Genomic DNA, 23,394 nt, shown 5'->3' with positions numbered 1-23,394 from the left:
CACCTTCGCCATTACTGCTCCTCAGCACTTCTCCCATTTTGTCGTTCCTAGCAAACTCCTAGGCATCCTTTCAGAACCCATCTGAAATACCCTTTCATTCATTCAGTCAACGTTGAACATCAGCTGTGTGTGCAAGGCACCATTTTAGGAATGGCATAAACGACAAAAATTCCTGTGTTCTTGGATATTACATTCTAGTGGGGAGATACAGATAATAGCAACATACACAGTAGATTGTGTATATACCCATGCATGAACACCCATAGTGGCTTATGTTTATTTTTATTTTTTATTTTTAAGTAGACTCCATACCCTATGTGGGGCTTGAACTCACAACCCTGAGTCTTGTGCTCTACCAACTGAGTCATCCAGGCACCTCACATATGGAGTGTTTCAGATGGAATCTGTGCTATGGAAAGAAAGGAAAAATAAAGATGGAAATGGGCAAATCTTGCAGTTATAAATAGGGACAATCAGGACAGGCCTCCTTGAGAAGATGTCATCTGAGTAGAAATGTGAGAGAGATGAAGGAATGGGCCATGTGGGTGTCTGAAAAAAGAGTGTTCCAAGCAAAGGGAACAGCCAGTGCAAAGCTAGAATGCACTTGACATTTTCAAAGAACAGCAATGAGGCCAGTGGAGCTGCAATGGTGAAGGCATGGGAGTCAGGGTGGTCTTCCCTCTCAACCCTCTATCTTCCTCTCTCAGAGAGTTCTCCAAGGAGAGGGAGAAGGCAAAAGCACGAGGGGACTTCCAGAAGCTTCGGGAGAAGCAGCAGTTGGAGGAGGACCTCCGGGGCTACCTGGACTGGATCACACAGGCAGAGGAGCTGGATATCAAAGACCCCTCAGTTGATGGCAACTTTGGTTCTGTGGCTGAAGAGGGCCGGGCCGGCCACCGTAGGCAACCCCAGTCTGGCCCATTCCCTGCCCCACGCATGCCTCAGATGTGGACTACCCTCCTGAGACCCAGCCCCAACCAGCAACGACTCTAGGCCCAGCCCCGAGTTCTGACCTAGAATACAGACCCAGACCCAGACTCAAATACCCTTCCCAGACTGTACCCAGACCAAAGATTTCAAATAACAGCCCTTCCCCCTGCAAAAGACGTGCAAGCGCGGCCCTAACTGAGCCTCAGGACATGCTCCCCAAATGTCTTCCCCTCTCCACAGGGCCACAACTAGCAGAGCTGACCACTAGAAGACGTGGACGTTTGCGCTGGTTCAGTCACTCCACGCGCTCCACACACTCCACCAGCAGCCACAGTGAGGGTCCATCCAGGTTAAGGAGGAGGGGGGCAAGATGGGTAGACAGAGAAGAAAGCCAAGAGTGGAGGCCTTGGGTCTTCACAGACTGACCTCTATTCCCACCCTCCCCACAGCCAGTCTCCCAGCCAGTGACACTGGTTCAATGGCAGAAACCCCAGGCGATGAGGAAGAGGAGGAGGGGGCTCCGGCCGGTTGTACACGCTGCCTGTGAGGGCCCACAACCCTTAGCCCCTGACCCAACCAACCCAGAACCCAGTCCAGACCCTGACCCTAGTCCTTACTTTACCCTCGAACCTTGATCCTAGCCCCCCACCTCCAACCCCAGCCACTGACTGTCCCTTAGTCCTTAACGATGCCCATCTCCCAACCTCCTCTTTTCCAGAAACAAGATCATGAAAACCGGGGTCTGGTGAGTTGGGATTCTTGGACCCCATGACTTTGTAAGCCCCACTTCCAAGTCTCCCATGACCACCGGGCTAAGTCCCCCAGGCCTGGCTTAGATGGGTGATTTCAGCAGTGGGCTTGCCTTTCCCCTCAGCCGCCGCCTCCACCGAGCCAACCGGGGCCTTCGGGCGCGCTGCCGGCGGGCGGTGAAGTCCAATGCCTGTTACTGGGCCGTGCTGCTGCTTGTCTTCCTCAACACACTGACCATTGCCTCAGAGCACCACGGGCAGCCCAAATGGCTCACGCAGATCCAGGGTATGTACCCCCCCTCTGACTGCCAGCTCTCTTCCCCAGTCCCCAATTCCCTCCACCCTAGAAGCCCAAATCCAGGATCTCTAGGGTTCCTCAGACCCCCAGACACTGCCTTCCTGCCCTAATAAATGCAGAAACCTTAGCCTGTGCCACCCCACCTTGTAGCTTACACTTAGGTAGCACTTGTGTGCATCAAGCTCCGTTCTCAGCGCTTTACATGTACTAACTAAATTTCTCTTTACCAAAACTTTGTGTGAATTAAGTGCTAAGGCACAGAGTACTGAGCTCCAGGGTACTGAAGAGTTTACTGATTAATCCCAGGACTCAGCTGGCTCCAGAGTCCAGAATCTCAAGTCCACACTATCTGGACGGGTTAACCCCTCCCTGTTTCTGTTTCCCCATCTACAAAATGGGAACTGCATGGGGCACCTGGTGGCTCAGTCGGTTAAGCATCCGACTTTGGCTCAGGCCATGTTCTCATGGTTCGTGAGTTCAAGCCCCACATTGGGCTCTGCGCTGACAGCACAGAGCCTGTTTGGGATTCCGTCTCCCTCTCTCTCTGCCCCTCCCCTGCTCGCTCTCCATCTCTCTTTCTCAAAAATAAATAAAACATTTTTAAAAATGGGGACAGTAATTGTATCGACTTCATGGGGTGGTTGGGGGATTAAGTGAGTTGAGGTGAAAAGTGCTTAGAACATTGCTGGACCCACATAAAGTGTTATAAGTGTTAGTTAGCTCTTACTATTACTCATTTTCATCTCCACCCCAACCTGAATACCAAAAAAAACTCACCACAGGCCTCAAACCTGCTTTAGGCCCAACTAAACCCCAGATTCCAAAGCTACCTTTGAGTTGGAGTTTTCCTTAACTCATGGAGGCTCACCAAAGTCCCCACCTCGATTCTGCCCTTCACCGCAGTTCTGAGCCCCTCAAAACCTCACCCACTCTGACCTACAAACTCACCCCAATCCCTACCCTAGCCCTACCACTGGCCTGTGTCTGCCCCAATACCAGCTACCCCAGATCTCCTTGTGGCCCTTACCTCCCTACACATCTCCAAGGAAACTAGCCAGCCCAGTCACCCCTGTCCTTCTCCCCACAGAATATGCCAACAAAGTGTTGCTCTGTCTGTTCACGATGGAGATGCTTCTCAAGCTGTATGGTCTTGGCCCCTCTGCTTATGTTTCTTCTTTCTTCAACCGCTTTGACTGCTTTGTAGTCTGTGGGGGCATCCTGGAGACCACCCTGGTGGAGGTGGGCGCCATGCAGCCCCTGGGCATCTCAGTGCTCCGATGTGTGCGCCTCCTCAGGATCTTTAAGGTCACTAGGTGTGTGTGGTGGGAGAGGACTGGGACCCCAAGCACAGCCCTAACAGCCCCCTCCCCAGCTACAGTGACTATCTGCATCACCATTTATTTAGCAAATATCCACTGAGGGTGTACTGTGGGCCAGACACCCTTCTAGGCCTTAGGAAAACACCAGGAATTGAAGTAGACACAAGTTCCTGCCTTGTGGAAATTAAAGTCCATCGAGGAGGGTGTCTACTCAATTTCTACCACCTTCCTCAACCTCAGCTCCAGCTCAAACATTCCCAGCACCATCTCTGAACTCAACTCCATACTCATCCCTAACCTTCACACCATCTCTAACCCCAACCCCCACCTGCTCATTATACCAAACTCATTTACAGCCCCAACACCCAATCCCAAAGCCCACCCCGTCTCCAATCTCATCCCTAACTTGCAGCCCCAGCCCCATCACTAACCATAATCCCCATGTCCCTAACTCCTAACCAGCAGCATATCTCCAGCTGCAACCCCAGACCCAGACCCAATCTCATCCCCATTCCCTCTATCCTAACTCTCAACCACAACCTTATCCCCAACTCAGTCATCTAAAACTCCAAATACTCTCTTAAACCCTAACCCCAACCCTAACTCCAGCCCCAGCTATAGTCCCTAACAAATTCCAGCCACAGTCCCAACCTGAACCCAATTCTAGCTTCATCAGCTTCCATATAACCTCCATACTAACCTCATCTGTCATTACTCCCTTAACACCAAACCTAACCCCAAAGTCAACCTTCCCCTCACTTCTTATTTTAACCTCAACCCAACTCCAAAGTTCATCTTAACCCAGTCCACCCCCAGTGCATCCCAAGCTGGCATCCTGCCCTGGCTCCTGACTCACCACTGGACATATCCACCCTGCCTCCATCTCTGCTCTAGGCACTGGGCATCGCTGAGCAATCTGGTGGCATCCTTGCTCAATTCAATGAAATCCATCGCATCGTTGCTGCTTCTCCTCTTCCTCTTTATCATCATCTTCTCCCTGCTTGGAATGCAGCTGTTTGGGGGCAAGTTCAACTTTGATCAGACTCACACCAAGCGAAGTACCTTCGATACCTTCCCCCAGGCCCTCCTCACTGTCTTTCAGGTGGGGCCTGGAAATCATGGGATAGGTGGGGAGGTGGGAGGGACCATAGGGTGGGGGGTTGAAAGAGCTTCACAGTGAACTCCCACCCTCAGATCCTGACAGGTGAGGATTGGAATGTGGTCATGTATGATGGTATCATGGCCTATGGTGGCCCCTTTTTCCCAGGAATGCTGGTTTGCATCTACTTCATCATCCTCTTCATTTGTGGCAACTGTATCCTTGGAGCCTTGCAGGGCTGGATGGTGGTGGAACATGGGGTAGATAGGGGGGTGTTAATGGCCTACAGGCAGGCTACTTCTTCATCCTTTGTGCCCTGAAATCACCCCAGATATCCTTTTGAACGTGTTTCTCGCCATTGCTGTGGATAACCTTGCCAGTGGAGACACAGAAACTGCCAAGGACAAGGGCAGGTGATGTCTGGCTCTGCCCCCAAGACAGTCTCTCCCTGGAATCCCTGACTGGGTCCCCACACATACATCCCACACCATCAGAGATGCCTCGGCCACCCTGGAAATCCATATCCCCATGTCCAACCTGCCAGTCCCCATTCATTCAACATGCATTCATTGAGTACCTACTTTGTGCCAGGCCATATTCTAGACACTGAGGAGACAACAGGGGTCAAGGTAGACAGAATCCTCACCTTCATGAAGCTAACATGTTTATAAAGTTAGGGAAGGCAAGCAAAACAAACAAATGAATATATAACACAAGTTAATAAAAATATATATTAATAATATGTAATGAAGAAAAGAAAATGGAATAACAGAATAGAGAGCGATGAAGATTGCTATTTTGGTTAGGGTAGTCAAGGAAGGCCTCTATGTGGAGGTGACTACTGAACAGAGATCCAAAGTGAAGTGAGGGAGTGAGCCATGAACATATCTGGGGAAAGAGTGCTCAAAGCAAGAGGACAGCAAATGTAAAGGTCCTGAGGTGCACGTTCAGCGCATTCACAAAAAAACACCAATGAAACCAGTGAGTCTAGAGTGAGGTGAGCAAGAAGGAGAGTGGTAGGAAGTGAGCTCAAATGGGAGGATAGGGAGGCCATACTCGGGGCATTCTGGGCCATGGTGAGGATTTCAGTTTTTGCTCTTAGTGAGTGGGAGCCATGAGAGAGGTGTGAGCAGAGAAGAATGTGCCAGACTTAAGATTTAACAGGACCCCTTTAGCTGCTGTGAAAAGAACAGACTGTGAGGATGAGGCAGAAGCAGGGAGGTTCTATGGGACCTCAGAAAAGTCTATTCTGAATGCATTGACTCCCCCTAAGCTTTGCCTATCTACTGCAACCCTTAGCAATCACTCTCCCTTTCCTCACACAGGGAGAAGAGTGCTGAGGGGAATCACCCACAAGAAAATGGAGTATTAGTGAGTTAGAAGACTGGGCACTGTCTATAGCTCCCATTACTATCAATACCTGTGTATGTGTGTGTATCTTTAATCCCCATCCTCTGCCTGTGCATTTTTCCATTATTGTGTTCCTTCCATGTTTCCCCTGGGTCCACCCTATAGTGTCTCCCCTACCATCAGTGATCCCCATCTTTCTGTCCCCAGGAGGCTGGTGGAGAGAATGAGGAAGAGGATGACAGAAAGAATGAAGGAGCAGGCAAGTGGGCAGGGCCAGGTGGAGGAGGTGTGGGACCTTAGAAACAGCACCCAGGCAGAGCTCTTGACCCCTGAGACCCTCTTCTCTGAGCAGAAACCTTTTCTGAAATTATCTTGAGAATAATGGGTTTGGGGTTTGGCCAGCATCATTTGGAATGTTGAGATTAAAGAAGAGAAAAAAACATTTTGTTTTACTGCAGAACTTATCAGAGTCCTTATTGTAAAATAGGTGTGTATTTGACTGTGAGGATGGTGATGTTCATTCAACACACATTTCCTGAGCTTCTACTGTGCCCCAGGCACAGTTCTAAGGGGTGGATACACTATAGTGAGTTTGCCATGTGACAAGCACTGTTGTAGGTGTTTTACATATATTTCTCAATTAATTGTCCGTCTTTTGATTTTCTTCTGGTGCCAGGCATGGAGGAAGAAGAGGAAGAGGAAGAGGAGGAAGAGGAAGAGGAGGAAGAAGGTGCAGGGCATGTGGAACTCCTGCAAGAAGTTGTACCCAAGGAGAAAGTGGTACCCATCCCTGAGGGCAGCGCCTTCTTCTGTCTCAGCCAAACGAACCCGTGAGTGCTCGGAATGGGTAGGGGGCCAAGGCAGGAGGGAATAAGGCAGGTGGAGGGCCAGGGAGCAGCTGGGGCTCTGGCAGGGTGCATGGCTTGATGCAACAGAGCCTAACTGTATCCCTTGGGCTCTCCCAACCAACTCTGTGGTCTTGGGCTCTGACCACAATCCATTCCCCATTCCCTAGGCTGAGGAAGGCCTGCCACACCCTCATCCACCATCATATCTTCACCAATCTTATCCTGGTGTTCATCATCCTCAGCAGTGTATCCCTGGCCGCTGAGGACCCCATCCGAGCCCACTCCTTCCGCAACCACGTGAGCCTTTGGCTGGGGGCTGGGGAGATACTCCTAGGGGGGTCCTACTGGGCACAAGCTGGGGCCAGGGTAGAAACAGGGAGAAGATCCCTAGTTGGGCAGAAAGAGAGGAGCGATAATGGCAGCTGCTGCAGATACCAGACCTTACTATGCGTGCTGCACACTTGGGGAAGCATCAGGGAGGAGACCAGTATTTGGCCAAGAAGGAAGCTTGGGCTCAGAGAGGTTGAGCAGGCCAATGGTACCAATATAGCTGAGCAGAGGCAGAGGAGCCCAAATCTGAACCCCAGTCTTTCTGATGACCAAGACTTTTACCTTATAGAGAAGTCCTTGATGATGATGAGAGGAGGAGGGAGGGACAAAAAACTTACAAAGAGGTACACACACACACACACACACACACACACACACACACTTACAAAGAGGTACACACACACACACACACACACTTACAAAGAGGTACACACACACACACACACACACACACACACAAACACCTAGGATTCCCTCCAGTTATGACTCAGTGGCTTCACCTCTCTCTTACCTGCCAGATTCTGGGGTACTTTGATTATGCTTTCACCTCCATTTTCACTGTGGAGATTCTACTAAAGGTAACTAACAAGCCCTCAGTCATACCCCGACTCTGCACTCACCCCTGCAGCCCACCTCTTCTGTTTCCATGCCTTCCTCCCCTCTCTATCCCCACACCTGGAATCTAGCCTGATGTTACCCCTCTCCCTCCCCCAGATGACAGTATTTGGAGCTTTCCTGCACCGGGGCTCTTTCTGCCGTAACTGGTTCAACCTGTTGGATCTGCTGGTGGTCAGTGTGTCCCTCATCTCCTTTGGCATCCAGTAAGTGACCTGCCCCACCCCCTGCCCACTCCAGTCCTCCCAGAACAGAGGCTAAGCCTGGGCCAGGGCCTGAGGACTGACCCCTCCCCAGCTCCAGTGCCATCTCAGTGGTGAAGATTCTGAGAGTCCTCCGAGTACTGAGGCCTCTCCGAGCCATCAACAGGGCCAAGGGACTCAAGGTAATCCAGCCCCACCCAAATCCACAGGACCCATGCCCTGCCCCACTGCTAGGGCCAGTGTCTGCAATCAGACTATCTGCACCGATGCATGACCACACAACCTGGACCTGATATGTAACCACACATCCCTGACCACTGATCATGTGGCCTCACCCATGTTCCTTACAAGTAACTATAAATTCCTTACCAATGGCCACATTTGTCTGATACAAGTTTCTGAAATGTGGCCATATATCCCTTCCTGGTAAACACTTATTGCTGGCTGGTGCTTATGTGCTTGACCCATATCACTGCCTCTTGACCACATGTCCCTGACCACACATACCAGATCCATGACCAGATGTCCCTGGCCCGAGTCCCTGACACCCATCTACACCCAGAATCCCTACCTCCTGGCTGCTGTGGCCTGCAGTGTTTGTTAGCCATATTTGTGGATGCCTGCAGCACGTGGTGCAGTGTGTGTTCGTGGCTATCCGGACCATCGGGAATATCATGATTGTGACCACACTCCTGCAATTCATGTTTGCCTGCATTGGCGTGCAGCTCTTCAAGGTGGGAGGAAACACTGGAAGGAGGCTCAGGCACGGGTCAAGGTGGGGAGTAAAGGGTGAACTTGCCTGACAAATATTTTCCATACAGGGGAAATTCTACAGTTGCACTGATGAGGCCAAACACACCCCCCAAGAATGCAAGTGAGTGCTCAAAACCTTGCCCTTCATGGAGCGTGGGACCCCTCCTAAAGGCCAAAGAGGTCCCTAGATCTCACCAAGGCCCCTGGAACACTTAGAGCTTCCTCCTAAGAACTGCAAAGACTCCCTCAAATTTTATAAAGGCCCTCCAAACTCCCAGAATTCCCAAAGGCCCCAAGATACACCCCCAGAATTTTCCAAAGAGGCGAAAAGGTCCTCAGATCTCACCAAGCCCTAGAAGAGCCTCCAATACCTTCCCCAAACCCCTCTCCATATTCTTGAGTTACCTTAGTTCTACTCCGGACCCCCCAGAAACATCCAAACACTCCCCCCACCCACCACCACTGCCACCACCAGGCTTCCATCTTGAGATTCCTGTAGCAGGTAGTTGGTAAAAGCATGGGCTTTGAAGTCAGACATTCCTGGTTGAAAATCATCTCATGAGGCATGGGTACATTTCTCAGCCTTGCTGAGTCCCATTTTACTTAGCTCAAAAATGGGGATAAAAAGAGTGCAGATCTCACAAGGTTCTGGTGAGGAGTTAAATGAGTTACTACATGGAGAGTGTACTACAATGTAAAGTTACTATGTGTAAAGCCAAGCACAGTGCCTGGCATATGCTTGGTGCTGATAAGTGTTGATTATTAGTATTACTTTTTCCTGGGTGGTGGTGATGATGATAATGGTGATGATAGCTAATATATATATGGTACCAACTAATGCCAGACACTATTCTCATTGAGTAACTTAATTAATCCTTGTAACAAGCCAGGAAATATGCTATTATCCTTAATTCATAGATAGGGAAAACTGAAGCAAAAAGAGGTTAAATGCCCAAGGTCACCCAGACAGTAAATGGGGGGCAGTATTTGAACCCAGGGTATCCAGCTCTACCACTCTGCCCTACTACTTCCATGCTTGACACCTCAGTCCCTGTTCCCCAGATCCCCACCCCTCCTCACCCACCCAACCTGTCTGCAACATCCACAGGGGCTCCTTCTTGGTCTACCCTGATGGAGATGTATCACGGCCCCTCGTCCGGGAGCGGCTCTGGGTCAACAGCGATTTCAACTTTGACAATGTCCTTTCAGCCATGATGGCCTTGTTCACTGTCTCCACCTTTGAAGGCTGGCCTGCGTGAGGAGCAGGGCCCAAGGGATGGGCAGGGGACAGGGCAGGAGTCTCTATGCTAGGATCTTCTGGGGATGGGTGGGAAGGTACCTTGAGATGTGATAAAGGTCTCTTGAGACTGGATAGGGTTTGGGGGGACCAGTGGACATATCAGAGAAATGGTTGGGGGTCCTCCAGAAGTTGGCTAAGGGTGCTTTGGGGACTGGGTAGGGGGTGTCTCCAGGAATTGGGTATAAGTCTCTGAGGAGCTAGTTGAAAGTCTAGAGAGGACTGGTACGTGTAGGATTTAGGGGGCACTATGTAGAAGTCTGGAGGGGACACTGGGGGAGGTCTCAGGAGATGGAGCTGGAGATTCAGGGGGTTCCAGTGAGATGTACAAGTCTTCGGGGGTACTAGTTGAAGATCTTTGGTGGAGATGGAGCAAGGAATTCAAGTTGATGGGACAAGATTTAGAGATCTTTGGGGGGTTGTGGGGGAGTTCTAGGGACTGCATGGGGATTTCCTGGTGGCTGTAGAAGGAGATTTAAGGATCTATGGGAACTTAAGGGATTTGCAAGTCATGGAGGACCGGGGTTGGGATTCTCTAGAGAGTTGTATGGGGATCTCTAGGTCTCTGGAGAGTGATACAGAGAATTGGGGGCCTTTGAGGTCATTTGGGGGTCTCTTGTGGTATGTGTGGAGGTCTCAGGTGGTTAGGTCAGGGGATTTAGGGGTCTCTGGGATGCCAAACAGGAGATTCTGGAATGTTTGTTATGAGGTCTGGGGGCATGTCTGGGAGGGGACCAGGATATCTCCTCACCTACCGCCATTGGCTCCCCAGTCTACTATACAAGGGAATCGATGCAAATGCAGAGGACAAGGGCCCTATCTATAATTACCACGTGGAGATCTCAGTATTCTTCATTGTCTACATCATCATCATCGCATTCTTCATGATGAACATTTTTGTGGGCTTTGTGATCATTACTTTCCGTGCCCAGGGCGAGCAAGAGTACGAAAACTGTGAGCTGGACAAGAATCAGGTGACCTCTGACCCCTAACCTAAGGCCACCAACCCCTCCCCACCTCCTTGCCTTTAGATACCACTACTCACTCATGCCCTGCACCCATATGCAGCGCCAGTGTGTGGAGTACGCCCTCAAGGCCCAGCCACTCCGCCGCTACATCCCCAAGAACCCACATCAGTATCGCGTGTGGGCAGCTGTGAACTCTGCTGCCTTTGAGTACCTCATGTTCCTGCTCATCCTGCTCAACACGGTTGCTCTAGCCATGCAGGTCTGATCTCCCCACCCTGACCCCTGCCAGACACCTGACACTATTCTATCCCCACAATCCCCTAGGAATCATTAGGAATGTTTAAGTCTGCAAGTAACAAAGCTCCGAACTGACAGAGATTAAGCTATAAAAATATTTGCCACATTTTTTCAAGTCTAAGGCCAATAATTCAATTGCATCCTGACTTAAAAGATGTAAGAATATGGGGAAAATGGCAGATGGCTACTGTAAGTTGCCATTGATTGTGAAATGCACCCCAGTGTCAGAGATTTAAAATCGAAAAGATGTGCATAGTGGAATCAACGAAATATGGTAGCTACCTCACATAACAAGAAGTGTAGAGGTGGGCTGTTTGATCATAGTTCATCAGGTATCCAGGCTCTTTCTTCTCCACCATTCTTAGCCAGTTGGCTTTCATTCTCATGATTGTTGCTTCATGATCACAAGATGACTGCCACAGCTCCAGTCATCAAAACCACATTCAAGGCAGGAAAAAGGAGGGAAGGTTGCACCAGGGAATCTCCTCATTTGGGCCTTTTATTGGAAAACGAAAATAGTTTTCATGGAAACTACATAGTCAGCAGCAGACTTCTGTTTCTGTCTCATTAGTCAAAAGTAGATACAAGGAAAGAGGAGATCAAGAGCTGGGCTTTCCAATATCCTTACTGAGAAACAGACAGTGTGAGGGGTTTGGCCAATCCATCACGCTATCTCATCTCCAAACTCACCTCAGTCCAAGCCAGAAAATATTTGGTTATGGGTAGGGAGGTCTTTGCCTCAGGCTCTGTCCTCACACATGACTTTCTCCTCCAGCACTATGAACAGACTGCTCCCTTTAACTACGCCATGGACATCCTCAATATGGTCTTCACTGGCCTTTTCACTGTTGAGATGGTGCTCAAAATCATCGCCTTCAAACCCAAGGTGCCCCCCGCCAACCTTAGATTCACCTGCAGTGGGTGAATTCCTTGGGGTGGAGCTCATTGCAGAGCTCTCAGGGGACAGGAACCAAGGACTCTTAAGACCACGGTGTGAGAGGGGTCCAGATGCAGGTTTTTCATACAGTCCAAGCTGGGCCCTGCCTCCCCAATGTCCTCTATGACTATAGGCCCCCTATGATAGCTCTGAGAATACAGAACTCTACTTTTTTTTCCTGCCTACAGCATTACTTTACCGATGCCTGGAACACGTTTGATGCTCTTATTGTGGTGGGCAGTGTAGTGGACATTGCTGTCACTGAAGTCAATGTAAGGACTGGCCTCTCTGCTAACCCATGTTTCCCCTACCAACCTTCCCCCACCTCAACCCCGGAGCTTTCTTCCACATGAGTAGGTGCCTCTCACTCACCTGCATCCTACCCCTGAAGACTCAGTGCTCTTCATTCTACTCCTATATCTCCTGAGTTCCTATCAGGTTTAGGCAAAGTCCCCCTCCACCAGCTCCCTTATTCCATTTGAAAGCTATTCTCTGGCTCTGCCATCTCCTAAAATGACTTTCCTGTTCTTTCTATTATTTCCTCCATTGCCACTACATCCCCCTCCATTGGCTCCATCATCTCCACCAACTCCTGCTTTGGCTTCATCGTCTCTTCTGACTACTTCATTGGCTCCATTTCCACCACTGGCTCCATTTCCACCACTGACTCCGTTGTCTCCAACACTGGGTCTTTGACGGCTCCGTCATCACCACTGACTGTACCATTGGCTTCATCATCTCCTCCATGGTTCTATCACCTCAACTGATAATGTTGCTGGTTCCATATCTCCATTGCTGGCTTCTCCATTGGGTCCTCCATTGGTTCTCTCATCTCCATCATCTCATGAAACCACTGGCTCCATCATTTCCTTCATTGTCTCTACTCCATCATTTCCTATACCTTCCTCCTTTCCCTTCCACCCTCATTGCAAACTTTTCCCACAACGGTTTTGATCCACTGCCACATAACCTTCTCCATCATCCCTTGAATAATGACTCTACCATCCATTATCCCCTATATCTGCTACATCATTTCTCCCTTTGTTCATTTGGGCCTGTGATCTCATTATATCTTCTGTCACCTCTGTCTTGGCCATATCTCCCTTCAGAATGGTGGCCACCTTGGCGAGGTACCCCCACTTCACAACAGAGACTCTATACTTCTTTCCACCCCCACCTTCCCTTTCTTTCTTCCTAAGAGTTCTTAGAAATGCTCCCTGACAACCCTGGGGCCTGAGTTCTGAGGGATTTGGGGGCTGGAAGGGCCAAAGCATGAGGCAGGGAGGTGACTGGGGCAAATGTAGACTGATCATACCCACCACACCCTCAACTTCAGAGCTCTGAGGACAGTTCCCGCATTTCCATCACCTTCTTTCGCCTCTTCCGAGTCATGCGGCTAGTCAAGCTTCTCAGTAAAGGTGAAGGAATCCGCACATTGCTCTGGACATTCATCAAGTCCTTCCAGGTAACCTCCCACCCCTTTGACCACTCCTCACCCCATCTCACACCTCTCAGCCTGTCCTTTTACCATCCCCAGAACTACACTCCCCAGTGTGCCATACCCATCTGCAATTTACCGTTTCCAGTTTTCTCTCTTTTCTAGGCTCCCAATTCCTAACATACCTTGGCCTCACTAACCTTATTCTATTTAATACAGTGTCCACATTTGGGAAACATTGGTAGTCATGGGTACTTTGGGGATGGGTTACAGCTCTCAGCAGGCCCAGTCTTGAGGGAACGGTATATTCTGGGGCTTGTAGTTCTCTGGCTGGACCTGAATATCTATCCTCCTCTCCATCCCTATAGGCCTTGCCCTATGTGGCTCTTCTCATCGCAATGATATTCTTTATTTATGCAGTCATTGGGATGCAGGCAAGTGGGGACCCTAGGGAGCATCTCTCAGGCACTCCTCTGCTGAGGGGTGTTGGGTAAGAATCCACCCACAATGAGGGTGGTGGGTTGAAAGACAAGCTGGTTGATGCTGAGTCAGTCCACACGTCTGTGAAATGGGATGTGCAGTGCCTGCCTGTCAAGGTTGTGAGGATCCTTTGAGTATCCCAAGTTGTGAAATGAGTGACAACCTGTGGGAGCATGGGTTCGCCCTCTGACATATGCCCTGTGTGCCCACAGATGTTTGGCAAGGTGGCGCTTCAAGATGGCACACAGATCAACCGAAACAACAATTTTCAGACCTTTCCACAGGCCGTGCTACTTTTGTTCAGGTGACATCTACCCCCTTCCACTGCCACCTTGGTCCACAGCATGCCCTTGGGTGCTCCCATACCCTGTCTGGACCCCAGACTGCCTGAGGTATAGACATAACAGGGAAGCATAGGGCACCATTTTTCTTGAGACCTTTTCTGACTGTGATTTGAAGAATCTTGTATAATAATCTAGCCTCACTCATCCTTTTCCTGGCTGTAAGATGTATGCTTTTCTTAAGCCTCAATGCCCCATCAGTAAAACACAAACATGACTGTCATCATCCTGGCCACACCAGCTTCTAAAATATTGAAATGGGTGTCTCAGTCGCTTAAGTGTCTGACTTCAGCTCAGGTCATGATCTCATGATTTGTGGGTTCGAGGCCCACATTGGGCTCCATACTGAGAATGCAGAGCCTTCTTGGGATTCTCTCTCTCCTTCTCTCTCTCTCTCTGTTCTTCCTCCGCTTCATCCACTCACTCTTTCTCGCTCTATCTCTCTCTCAAAAATAAATAAATAAACTTTAAAAAAGCTTCAAAAATAAGTAAAATACTGAAATGCTATCTGTGCCAGATATAACCCCTGGCAAGAAGCGGGTCATCTCCTCACCCCTCCAGCCCCCACAATGCCACTTGCCATGACTGCATAGCCTCCCCTCCAAGATGGCCCCCTGTGTGACCCCCAGATGTGCCACTGGTGAGGCATGGCAGGAGATAATGCTTGCCAGCCTTCCCGGGAGTCGGTGTGACCCTGAGTCCGACGTCAGCCCTGGCGAGGAGTTTACCTGTGGTAGCAATTTTGCCATTGCCTATTTTATCAGCTTCTTCATGCTCTGTGCCTTCCTGGTGAGTACCATTTCCCCACAACCACCAACATTGCCATAGGGGCTGTCCCTGAGGGGTTTAGGGAGAAGGTGGGGAGCCCAGATCTTCAGCGTGGGTGAAAGGGCTGGTCTGACAAGATCAACCTAGGGACTCATGGCCCTGTAACCATAAGTTTATCTCAGCATCCCACCAACCTCCCCACACCCTGCTCTGCCCTTCACCTAACCCCCTCTGTTCACTGGCTCACAGATCATAAATCTCTTTGTGGCTGTCATCATGGACAACTTTGATTATCTAACCAGAGATTGGTCCATCCTGGGCCCCCATCACCTCGATGAATTCAAGAGGATCTGGTCTGAATATGACCCTGGAGCCAAGTATGACATGTAACCCCATAATTGGGATTTCAGGGGACAGTTCACGGCCCCACCCAGTCCCCCAGCCCCAGAACCTCTGAGCTGTGCCTCTCACTACCTCGTCAATAGATACCCCAAGGTCCCACTGTCTCTGTCCTCTGTCTTCCCCATCTATTATCGAGTTCTTCCCTGGCAGGCTCTGGGATGTTGGTAGGGAAGGTAATTATAAGCTGGTGGAGTCTTCAGAAAGGGCTGGAGGGGGGTATCTCCAATCCAGTGGTGCCTCCTACCCACCCCCACCTGCCCCAGGGGCCGCATCAAACACCTGGATGTGGTTGCCCTGCTGAGACGCATCCAGCCCCCCTTGGGATTTGGGAAGCTGTGCCCACACCGAGTGGCCTGCAAGGTCTGTGCACCCTCCCATTCCCCACCTCTGAGAGGAATGTCCATCACATGGCAAGGGTGGGCAGGGACCCTGCCTTGGGTGGGGAGGGTGTGTTTGGCTTTATCTTCAAAGGTTTCTGTCCCTGGGCATCCAGTGCCTTCATCCCTCACATTTGCTCAAAGTGAGTTCCATGTCCCTGGTGTGTGTAGAGACTTGTGGCGATGAACATGCCCCTCAACTCAGATGGGACAGTGACATTCAATGCCACACTCTTTGCCCTGGTTCGGACATCCTTGAAGATCAAGACAGAAGGTGCATGGGAAGGATGGGAAAAGGACAGGAGCAGGAGGGTCCCTGGGGAGGGTGCAGGGATCACTCATTGAGTGATGGGCCTGTCTCATTGCTCTGAACCTCAAAATGAGTGACTTTGGCTTCTCCAGGCCTGTTTTCCCACCGTTTCAATGAGGGTGGTGTGTGACTTCGGTAGAAGCTGGTGAAGCCCCTTCCAACAGGGAGGGAGTGGCTGCGAAGGGCTCTTCCTATTGGCTCAGGCCCCACATCCTTTCCCGATGCAGGGAACCTGGAACAAGCCAATCAGGAACTACGGATTGTCATCAAAAAGATCTGGAAGCGGACGAAGCAGAAGCTGCTAGATGAGGTCATTCCCCTTGCTGACGGTGAGCTAGCTCCACCCCAATTCCTTGAGCCCGCCCAAATGTCAAATGATTGCTCACCAACACAAAACTAGCACTGGACGGAGGGGGAGCAAAGGGGAACCTATGCCCTGGGTAGGGGGGGAAACAGGGGAGCCCTGTTTGACCTTACCTTTTCTCCCTTGCACCCAGAGGAAGAGGTCACCGTGGGCAAATTCTATGCCACATTTCTGATCCAGGACTACTTCCGCAAATTCAGGCGGAGGAAGGAAAAGGGGCTACTGGGGAGCGAGGCCCCCTCAAGCACTTCCTCTGCTCTTCAGGTCTGCAGTGAGGGGCCCGGGTGGGTGGTGATATATGGGAGCACTGTGGCTGAGGCTGACTGCCCTCTTGATCTCATGGAACCCATGTCACAGATGAGTAAACTGAGGCCCCAGGACTCACAGGGGGTCAGTGGTGGCTGAGGGAACCCTTTCCCCCACCCCACACTCCTGCACAGGAAAGAGGCTCATGAATGGGGAAGTTTAGACCCTGAGCTACCTTCCTTCCCTATTTTTCCACCCCCACAGGCTGGTCTAAGGAGCCTACAGGACTTGGGTCCTGAGATCCGGCAGGCCCTCATCTGTGACACAGATGAAGAGGAGGAGGAAGAGGGGCAGGAGGGACAGGAAGAGGAAGATGAGAAGAATACGGAAACATACAAAGTGAGGACAAGTTTTTACTCCCCTGGGAATTTGATTGTAGAAATAATTGAATTCCTTAAGTAATTTTGACACTGCCTCTGGAGGGAGGGGAGGCCCCCAGAGAAGCACCCCCACCCCCGGGCAACAAGGTGAATGTTTATTTGATACCTACCATCCACTGTTGGAGGCTGAGACCCAGATTCAGCTCCTAGTAAGATCATTGAAGATCCAAGTGACTTTTGTCACTGACCAAATGACTTAGATATGATAGCATGAATGGCAACATTCAGTCCTGTGACTTCCACAGGCCCCAACAGGCTCCCAGACCCCATCTCGCCGGAGTTCCGTGATTTCCGTATCTCTGCCTGTCGGGGACAGACTTCCAGATTCACTCTCCCTTGGGCCCAGTGATGACGATGGGGGGGCTCCCAATTCCAGACAGTCCAGTGTGCCCCAGGCTGGATCCCATGGTCACAGGTATGGTTCAGGGTCTAGTGGGATATTGTAAAGAAAGGCAGGAACTAGCCACTACATAGAGGTAATTCAGGGGCAAGAGGGTCTTTGAATGGAAATTTGGGAAGGATGGAAGGGACTCAAGGGCTCAGGTGGGAATAGAGGGTAAGAAGAGATTCATATGAGAAAGTCGATGCAAAGGTTTAATACAAAGAGCACATGGGGCACCTGGGTAGTTCGGCATCTGACTCGATTTCAGCTCGGATCTTGATCTCAGGGTCATGAGTTCAAGCCCCATGTTGGACTCCACACTGGGCATAAAGCATACTTTAAAACAAAAACAAAAACAAAATAAAGAAGCACATAAAGTGGAACTATTCATGGTCCTCAATTTTGTCACCTGTAAAAGGGGGATAATAATAGCACTTACCTCACAGGGACAATGAAAGAATGCAATGAAGTCACACCTAGATGTCACTTTGACAGCCTCCTCCTCCTCCCTCCCAACACAACCCCAGTTCTTGTGTTGAAGGTGTCTCTTCAACAGGCCAACTTTAATTTTTTTGAAACATAGGATCCTTCCCATGAGAAACATATATTAAAAGAAAGCCTATGTTTGTTTTAAAATGATGACAGGTTAATTTTCTGTTTGTGAGTTTTCCCAATTAAAAAAAAAAAACAAACACCTAAAAGCCCAGTGCTTCTGTAGGAATGGGGCACAGAACAAGAATGAATCAGCAGCACAGGGCCACATACTGGGGAATGGGGGGAATCTGGTCTAACTTGCTTCACTTTCCCCAGGAGCAGCTCTGGGGGGTTCATTTTCACCATTCCAGAAGAAGGAAGTTCTCAGCCCAAGGGAACCAAAGAGCAAGAGAATCAGGAGGAAGAGGAAATCCCTGCCAAGGACTCTGGCCATGACACGTAGGATGAGCCCATGAGCCATGTGAAGAGGGGAGGACTGATGAAATCCCATCATCCATGCCCAAGCCTGAGCTTACCCCCAGCCCTCTCTCCTGCACAGGCTCTCCTACCTAGATGAGCAGGCAGGGACTCCCCCGCGCCCCATTCTTTTGCCGCCTCATAGACCCCAGAGATATGTGGATGGGTACAATGCACCATGCCGCCGTCTGCTGCCCCCCACGCCTGCAGGTGAGAGTGGGCATGGGTCCTGGGGGCCCCAAAAAGGCCAGCAGGGCAGAGGGTTGGGGTGACATTGATATTCTTCTTCGCCCCTCTGTCTCCCTCTACTCCCAGGTCGGAAGCCTTCCTTCACTATCCAGTGTCTGCGGCGCCAGGGCAGTTGTGAAGATTTGCCCATCCCAGGCACCTATCATCGTGGGCACAACTCAGGCCCCAGCAGAGCACAGGTGAGGTGGAGGAATGAGGTGCTGAGGTCTGGAAGGGTGGAGTCAGCCTAGGCTGAATTTATCAAACACACTACATCTTCTGAAGAATGGGGCATGTATTAATTCACAAAACCCTCACTGTACCTGTGACATAGGTTAGTCCCAGTTTACTGATGAGGCAACTGAGGCTCAGAGATGCTTAACCCAGATCACATGGCTAGTAAGTGGCAAAGCTCATATTTAAACCCTGGTCTTCTATGCTCTTATATAAACTCAAGTCTGATTTATACACATTCAGTTTTACTCCAGCTGTGTTTGCAGGGGTGGGGGTAGTTAAGATGTAGGCACAGGGGTGAGTCCTGGACTTTCACACTTCATCCATCTATAATTATTCCCTGATGTTTATTCTGGTGCAGGGTTCCTGGGCAACCCCTCCTCAGCGGGGTCGGCTCCTATATGCCCCACTGTTATTGGTGGAGGAGGGTGCAGCAGGGGAGGGATACCTTGGCAAATCCAGTGGTCCACTGCGCACCTTCACCTGTCTGCATGTTCCTGGGACCCACTCAGATTCCAGCCATGGCAAGAGGGGCAGTGCCGACAGCCTGGTGGAGGCTGTGAGTCCAGCAGGGCCATGGGCAAGAGGGATGAGGGAAAAGGGGAGGAAGTGGGAGCTTGGGGAGGAGGGACTAGGTGCCCCCAGCCTCTGTGTTGTGCACATAGCTGTCTATCCCTTTGCTCTGTGACTTCTGCTCAGCATGATGTGTGCATGACTGTCCCCAGTGACTGCCCTGCACATCTTCAGGCATGTGTCATCTATCTACCTTGACCCCTCTGTGCATGCCGCTTTGACTCCATGCTGTGCAATTTATCAACTCTGATCCCATCTGTGCCCCCAGGTGCTCATCTCCGAGGGCCTGGGCCTCTTTGCCCGAGACCCACGCTTTGTGGCCCTAGCCAAGCAGGAGATTGCAGATGCATGTCGCCTGACACTGGATGAGATGGACAGTGCTGCCAGTGATCTGCTGGCACAGGGGACCAGCTCACTCTATAGTGATGAGGAATCCATACTCTCTCGCTTCGATGAGGAGGACCTGGGAGACGAAATGGCCTGTGTCCATGCCCTCTGAATTCCCATCTGTCCTTTACTGCTCAATAAACCTCCTGCTCTCCCTTCCCCAGAGGGAGACAGGCATGGACCACACCCCTGGATTTTAGTGTCTTTGCACTGGGAGCCTGGGGCTATCCAGCGGCCCCCAGCCATCCATCCCCTGCTTCAGCCCTGAGCCACTGCCCACACACGAGTATTTCCAGAAACCAGGACAGCCAGGCCTGATTATTCAGCGTCAGGGAAGGAGGGAGGAGGAGGAAGAGACAGTAGCCAAAAAAAGCTGGAGACAGAGTGGAGGTGGTGGGGGAGGGTTAGGGGACCGGACAGAGATGGAGGAACGAGGAGGAGAGAGGATGTGTGGGGGCTTGGATGAGGAGTGGGGGGAAATCAAAGATTCCACAAGGGATCAGTCATGTCAGACTGAGGAAGGACAGACAGATGGGATGGAAAGGATAAGAATCCTCACAGTGGACTCCTGCCAGTAGAAAGACCAGGAGGTTGGAATTAGCCTGGTATGTAATATGTCAGGCAGAAGGGGTCCTCTGACAGCATCAGGAATTTCTGGGAAGCTAAATTGGGATTACCTGGTCTCCCACTTCCTACCTTCTGCCTAAGAGAAATAAAATCTAAGTCCACTGACAGAAGACATGGGTGACAGCAAAGGGTGAGGCTCCCAGCCTGGGGGAACCCATGCAGGGCCCACCTGGTTTTCCTGAGACCACCTAAAAGTACCCCACTCTCCTCCCACCGAGATCCCAGAGCTCCTCTTTCTGCTTCTTGCCCTGCCTGTAGTCATTACCCACCCTTTGGGATCTTATTAACTAAATGAAGCTATATTGGGCATTTACTTTGTGCCAGGCACTGTTCTGGGTTTCCCTCAGACCAAAGTGAGCTAGCCTAGACATGACACAGGGCTTGTCCAAGGTAGTAGTCAGCCCCACTCCAAAGGAGTTGGAGGCAGTGGTGGAAAAGGTCCTGGATGGGACCACCACTGGGGACTGACCTAGGGTTTCATCCCAGCTCTCAGAGCAGTAATTTCCCATTTGCATAATTTGTGTCAATCCAGCAAGGACTGAAATTTGAGGGAAACCAGAATTGGAGACTGAGATTCAGAATATAGGATTGCACCAGGCCTTGAAACCAAGGCTTGGAGTGGTTAGGCTGGTGTATTGTGGGCACAGCAAGTCATGGGCAGAACACAGAAAGTGAAGGGAGACTCTTGAGGGGTGAAGTGGAAAAGGCCACCTGAGGCCAGATGATGCAGACCCTTCAATGCCAGTCTCTAAACCCTGGGAGTTTTTCTAAAAGCAGTGGGGAACCATGGGAGATATTTGAGCAGGGTAGTGACATAGTTAACTGCATTTTAAATGGATGCTCTGACAGCTGTGCTGAAAACAGAAGGGAGGGGGAAGAGACTGGAGATGCTAAAATTGGCAGGAACCATGGTTGCCTTAGCCAGGGGAGGTTGCAGAGGAGATGGTGAGAAATTAGTGGATTCCAGAGATGTGTAGGAAGTAGAATGAACCATTTATTTGGCCCCGTGCTAAGTGCATAACAGTGATTATCTTGTTTAATCAGTGCAACAACACTATAAGTACCATTTCAAACTATTTTACATGCCCAAAGTCATGCAGAAATAAATATTAAAAGTGGTCTTCAAATTGAAGCGATTAAATGCCAAACCTATGTTCTTTCCCCAAAAAGGCACTAAATGGGAAGTATCCATTACATATTTGTGTGGATTTGACTATGGGGGAAGGATGTTTAAAAGATAGATACACATTCAGACGGTTCAGAATTCAAAAGGCACAAAGATGCCTGGGTAGCTCAGTTGGTTAAATGTCCTATCCTGGCTCAGGTCATGATCTCAAGGTTCATGAGTTGAAGCCCCAAGTGGGGTTATCTACTGTCAGCACAGAGCCGGCTTTGGATCCTGTCTCCCACCCTCTCTGCCCCTCCCCGGCTCTCTCTCTCTCAAAAATAAACATTTTTTTTTTAAAGTCAAAAAGCACAAAGAGGTACAAAGTGGAAAGTTTCCCTTCCCTCTAGAAGCAACCTGTGTTATCAGATGTTTTATACATGTATAGGATGTCTTATTGGTTAACTTAGCATAGTGGTTAAGAATAACAGATGCTAGAGCCAGGCTTCCTGGTTCAGATCCTGGTTCCACTACTTACCAGCTGTGTGAGTTTAGGAAAATTCCTTCACTTCTCTACAGCTTAGTTTATTCAGCCATAAAAATGTAAAATGAGGATGGCAGTAGTACCTGCCTTTATAGGGTTGCTGTAAGTATTTAAATGAGTGGTATATTGAAATTCTCCCAACAGTGCTTGACTAGAACAGCCACAATTTAAGATGTTAGCTATTCTCTTTATAATTATGATATATATAATCCTTTTCTTTCTTTTCTATACCATTCCCACACAGTTTGGTATTTTGCATTTCTTCCCTAACTATCTTGATGATCACTCCATATCTCCATATTATTATTAATGACAGCTGCATTGTACTCCATTTTGTGGTTGTTTTAGAGTTTAAACAGGCCACCAGTATTGAGCACTTAGGGAGTGTTCACTCTTTCGTATTATAAACAGTGCTGCAATGAATCATCTTATACATACATCTTTTAGCCCATGTATGAATCTACCTGTAAGCTAAATTCCTAGAAGCATAAATGCTGAGCCAAACAGTATATGGATTTGTTTGTTTGCTGGATTTTGCCAAATTGCCCACTCTAGAGGTTATACCAATCTAACTTCCCCTGGTAATTTATGGGAATGCCTGTTTCTGGCCAACATGCCAATATTGAGTTTAATCAAACTTTTTTTATATAATCACCACACTCAAGGATGGAAATGAATATCTCGGTAGTTTTTGTAGCCATTTCTTTTAGTATAAATGAGGCTGAACATCTTAAATTACAATTGTATTTTATCCACCGGATTTTGCAACATGGCAATCGCCATTGACCTTGTGGGCCCAGTTTTAGTAGCATGAAGGAGGGATAGTCCAATCAAGAGGGCTGAGGAATAAACGGGATGTAAAGGGTAGAGTAGGAGCAGGCAAAAATGTGACTAAAAGGTAAGAGAGAAATAGGGGAGATGATTGCAGGGGGAGGGAGGGGTTTTTAAGACCATGCACTATGTTTAGATCTCAGGGACTTTGGACACTGGCAATTACTAGCTGGGCGACCTTGTGCAAGTAGCGTCACCTCTCTGGGGACTCATTTTCCTCGTCCGTAAAAATGGGGCTAATAGTTCCTACCACATAGGGCTGCCGTAATGATTAAATGAGTGAAGACATTCAATAAACTCAGTAAAGGGCCTGGCAAAAACGTCTGGGGCGAGGAGGACCTTCAGCAGTGTTTTCAGAGACACCGATCTTCCC

The 23,394-nt window shown here is 49.7% G+C and overlaps 1 protein-coding gene across 3 annotated transcripts in view; it reads left to right on the top strand.

Moving 5' to 3' along the window:
* Positions 1–20,051, top strand: part of CACNA1F (calcium voltage-gated channel subunit alpha1 F) — a 24,954-nt gene extending 4,903 nt beyond the window's left edge. For 2 of the 3 annotated variants that reach the window (XM_029929809.1, XM_029929811.1), the window contains exons 9-48: positions 708–898; positions 1,171–1,263; positions 1,380–1,473; positions 1,649–1,675; positions 1,805–1,965; positions 3,065–3,290; positions 4,191–4,398; positions 4,491–4,611; positions 4,727–4,808; positions 5,721–5,766; positions 5,953–6,004; positions 6,422–6,575; positions 6,761–6,890; positions 7,442–7,501; positions 7,638–7,744; positions 7,836–7,923; positions 8,368–8,475; positions 8,563–8,615; positions 9,603–9,749; positions 10,564–10,765; positions 10,860–11,018; positions 11,832–11,942; positions 12,182–12,265; positions 13,103–13,123; positions 13,330–13,458; positions 13,800–13,865; positions 14,124–14,215; positions 14,882–15,041; positions 15,270–15,397; positions 15,686–15,782; positions 15,971–16,073; positions 16,337–16,438; positions 16,607–16,737; positions 16,984–17,118; positions 17,405–17,574; positions 18,352–18,452; positions 18,571–18,702; positions 18,808–18,920; positions 19,316–19,513; positions 19,796–20,051. In XM_029929809.1, the coding sequence (XP_029785669.1) occupies positions 708–898; positions 1,171–1,263; positions 1,380–1,473; positions 1,649–1,675; positions 1,805–1,965; positions 3,065–3,290; positions 4,191–4,398; positions 4,491–4,611; positions 4,727–4,808; positions 5,721–5,766; positions 5,953–6,004; positions 6,422–6,575; positions 6,761–6,890; positions 7,442–7,501; positions 7,638–7,744; positions 7,836–7,923; positions 8,368–8,475; positions 8,563–8,615; positions 9,603–9,749; positions 10,564–10,765; positions 10,860–11,018; positions 11,832–11,942; positions 12,182–12,265; positions 13,103–13,123; positions 13,330–13,458; positions 13,800–13,865; positions 14,124–14,215; positions 14,882–15,041; positions 15,270–15,397; positions 15,686–15,782; positions 15,971–16,073; positions 16,337–16,438; positions 16,607–16,737; positions 16,984–17,118; positions 17,405–17,574; positions 18,352–18,452; positions 18,571–18,702; positions 18,808–18,920; positions 19,316–19,513; positions 19,796–20,026 (4,813 nt within the window). In that variant the 3' untranslated portion in view covers positions 20,027–20,051. The remainder of the gene's footprint in view (positions 1–707; positions 899–1,170; positions 1,264–1,379; positions 1,474–1,648; positions 1,676–1,804; positions 1,966–3,064; positions 3,291–4,190; positions 4,399–4,490; positions 4,612–4,726; positions 4,809–5,720; positions 5,767–5,952; positions 6,005–6,421; positions 6,576–6,760; positions 6,891–7,441; positions 7,502–7,637; positions 7,745–7,835; positions 7,924–8,367; positions 8,476–8,562; positions 8,616–9,602; positions 9,750–10,563; positions 10,766–10,859; positions 11,019–11,831; positions 11,943–12,181; positions 12,266–13,102; positions 13,124–13,329; positions 13,459–13,799; positions 13,866–14,123; positions 14,216–14,881; positions 15,042–15,269; positions 15,398–15,685; positions 15,783–15,970; positions 16,074–16,336; positions 16,439–16,606; positions 16,738–16,983; positions 17,119–17,404; positions 17,575–18,351; positions 18,453–18,570; positions 18,703–18,807; positions 18,921–19,315; positions 19,514–19,795) is intronic. The other variant, XM_029929810.1, reaches the window with a different exon arrangement.
* The last annotated feature ends 3,343 nt before the right edge of the window (positions 20,052–23,394 follow it).

The sequence above is a fragment of the Suricata suricatta genome, chromosome X (genome assembly GCF_006229205.1).
Source record: "Suricata suricatta isolate VVHF042 chromosome X, meerkat_22Aug2017_6uvM2_HiC, whole genome shotgun sequence".
Lineage (NCBI taxonomy): Eukaryota > Metazoa > Chordata > Mammalia > Carnivora > Herpestidae > Suricata > Suricata suricatta.
This window is presented reverse-complemented; position numbering and strand designations above follow the sequence as displayed.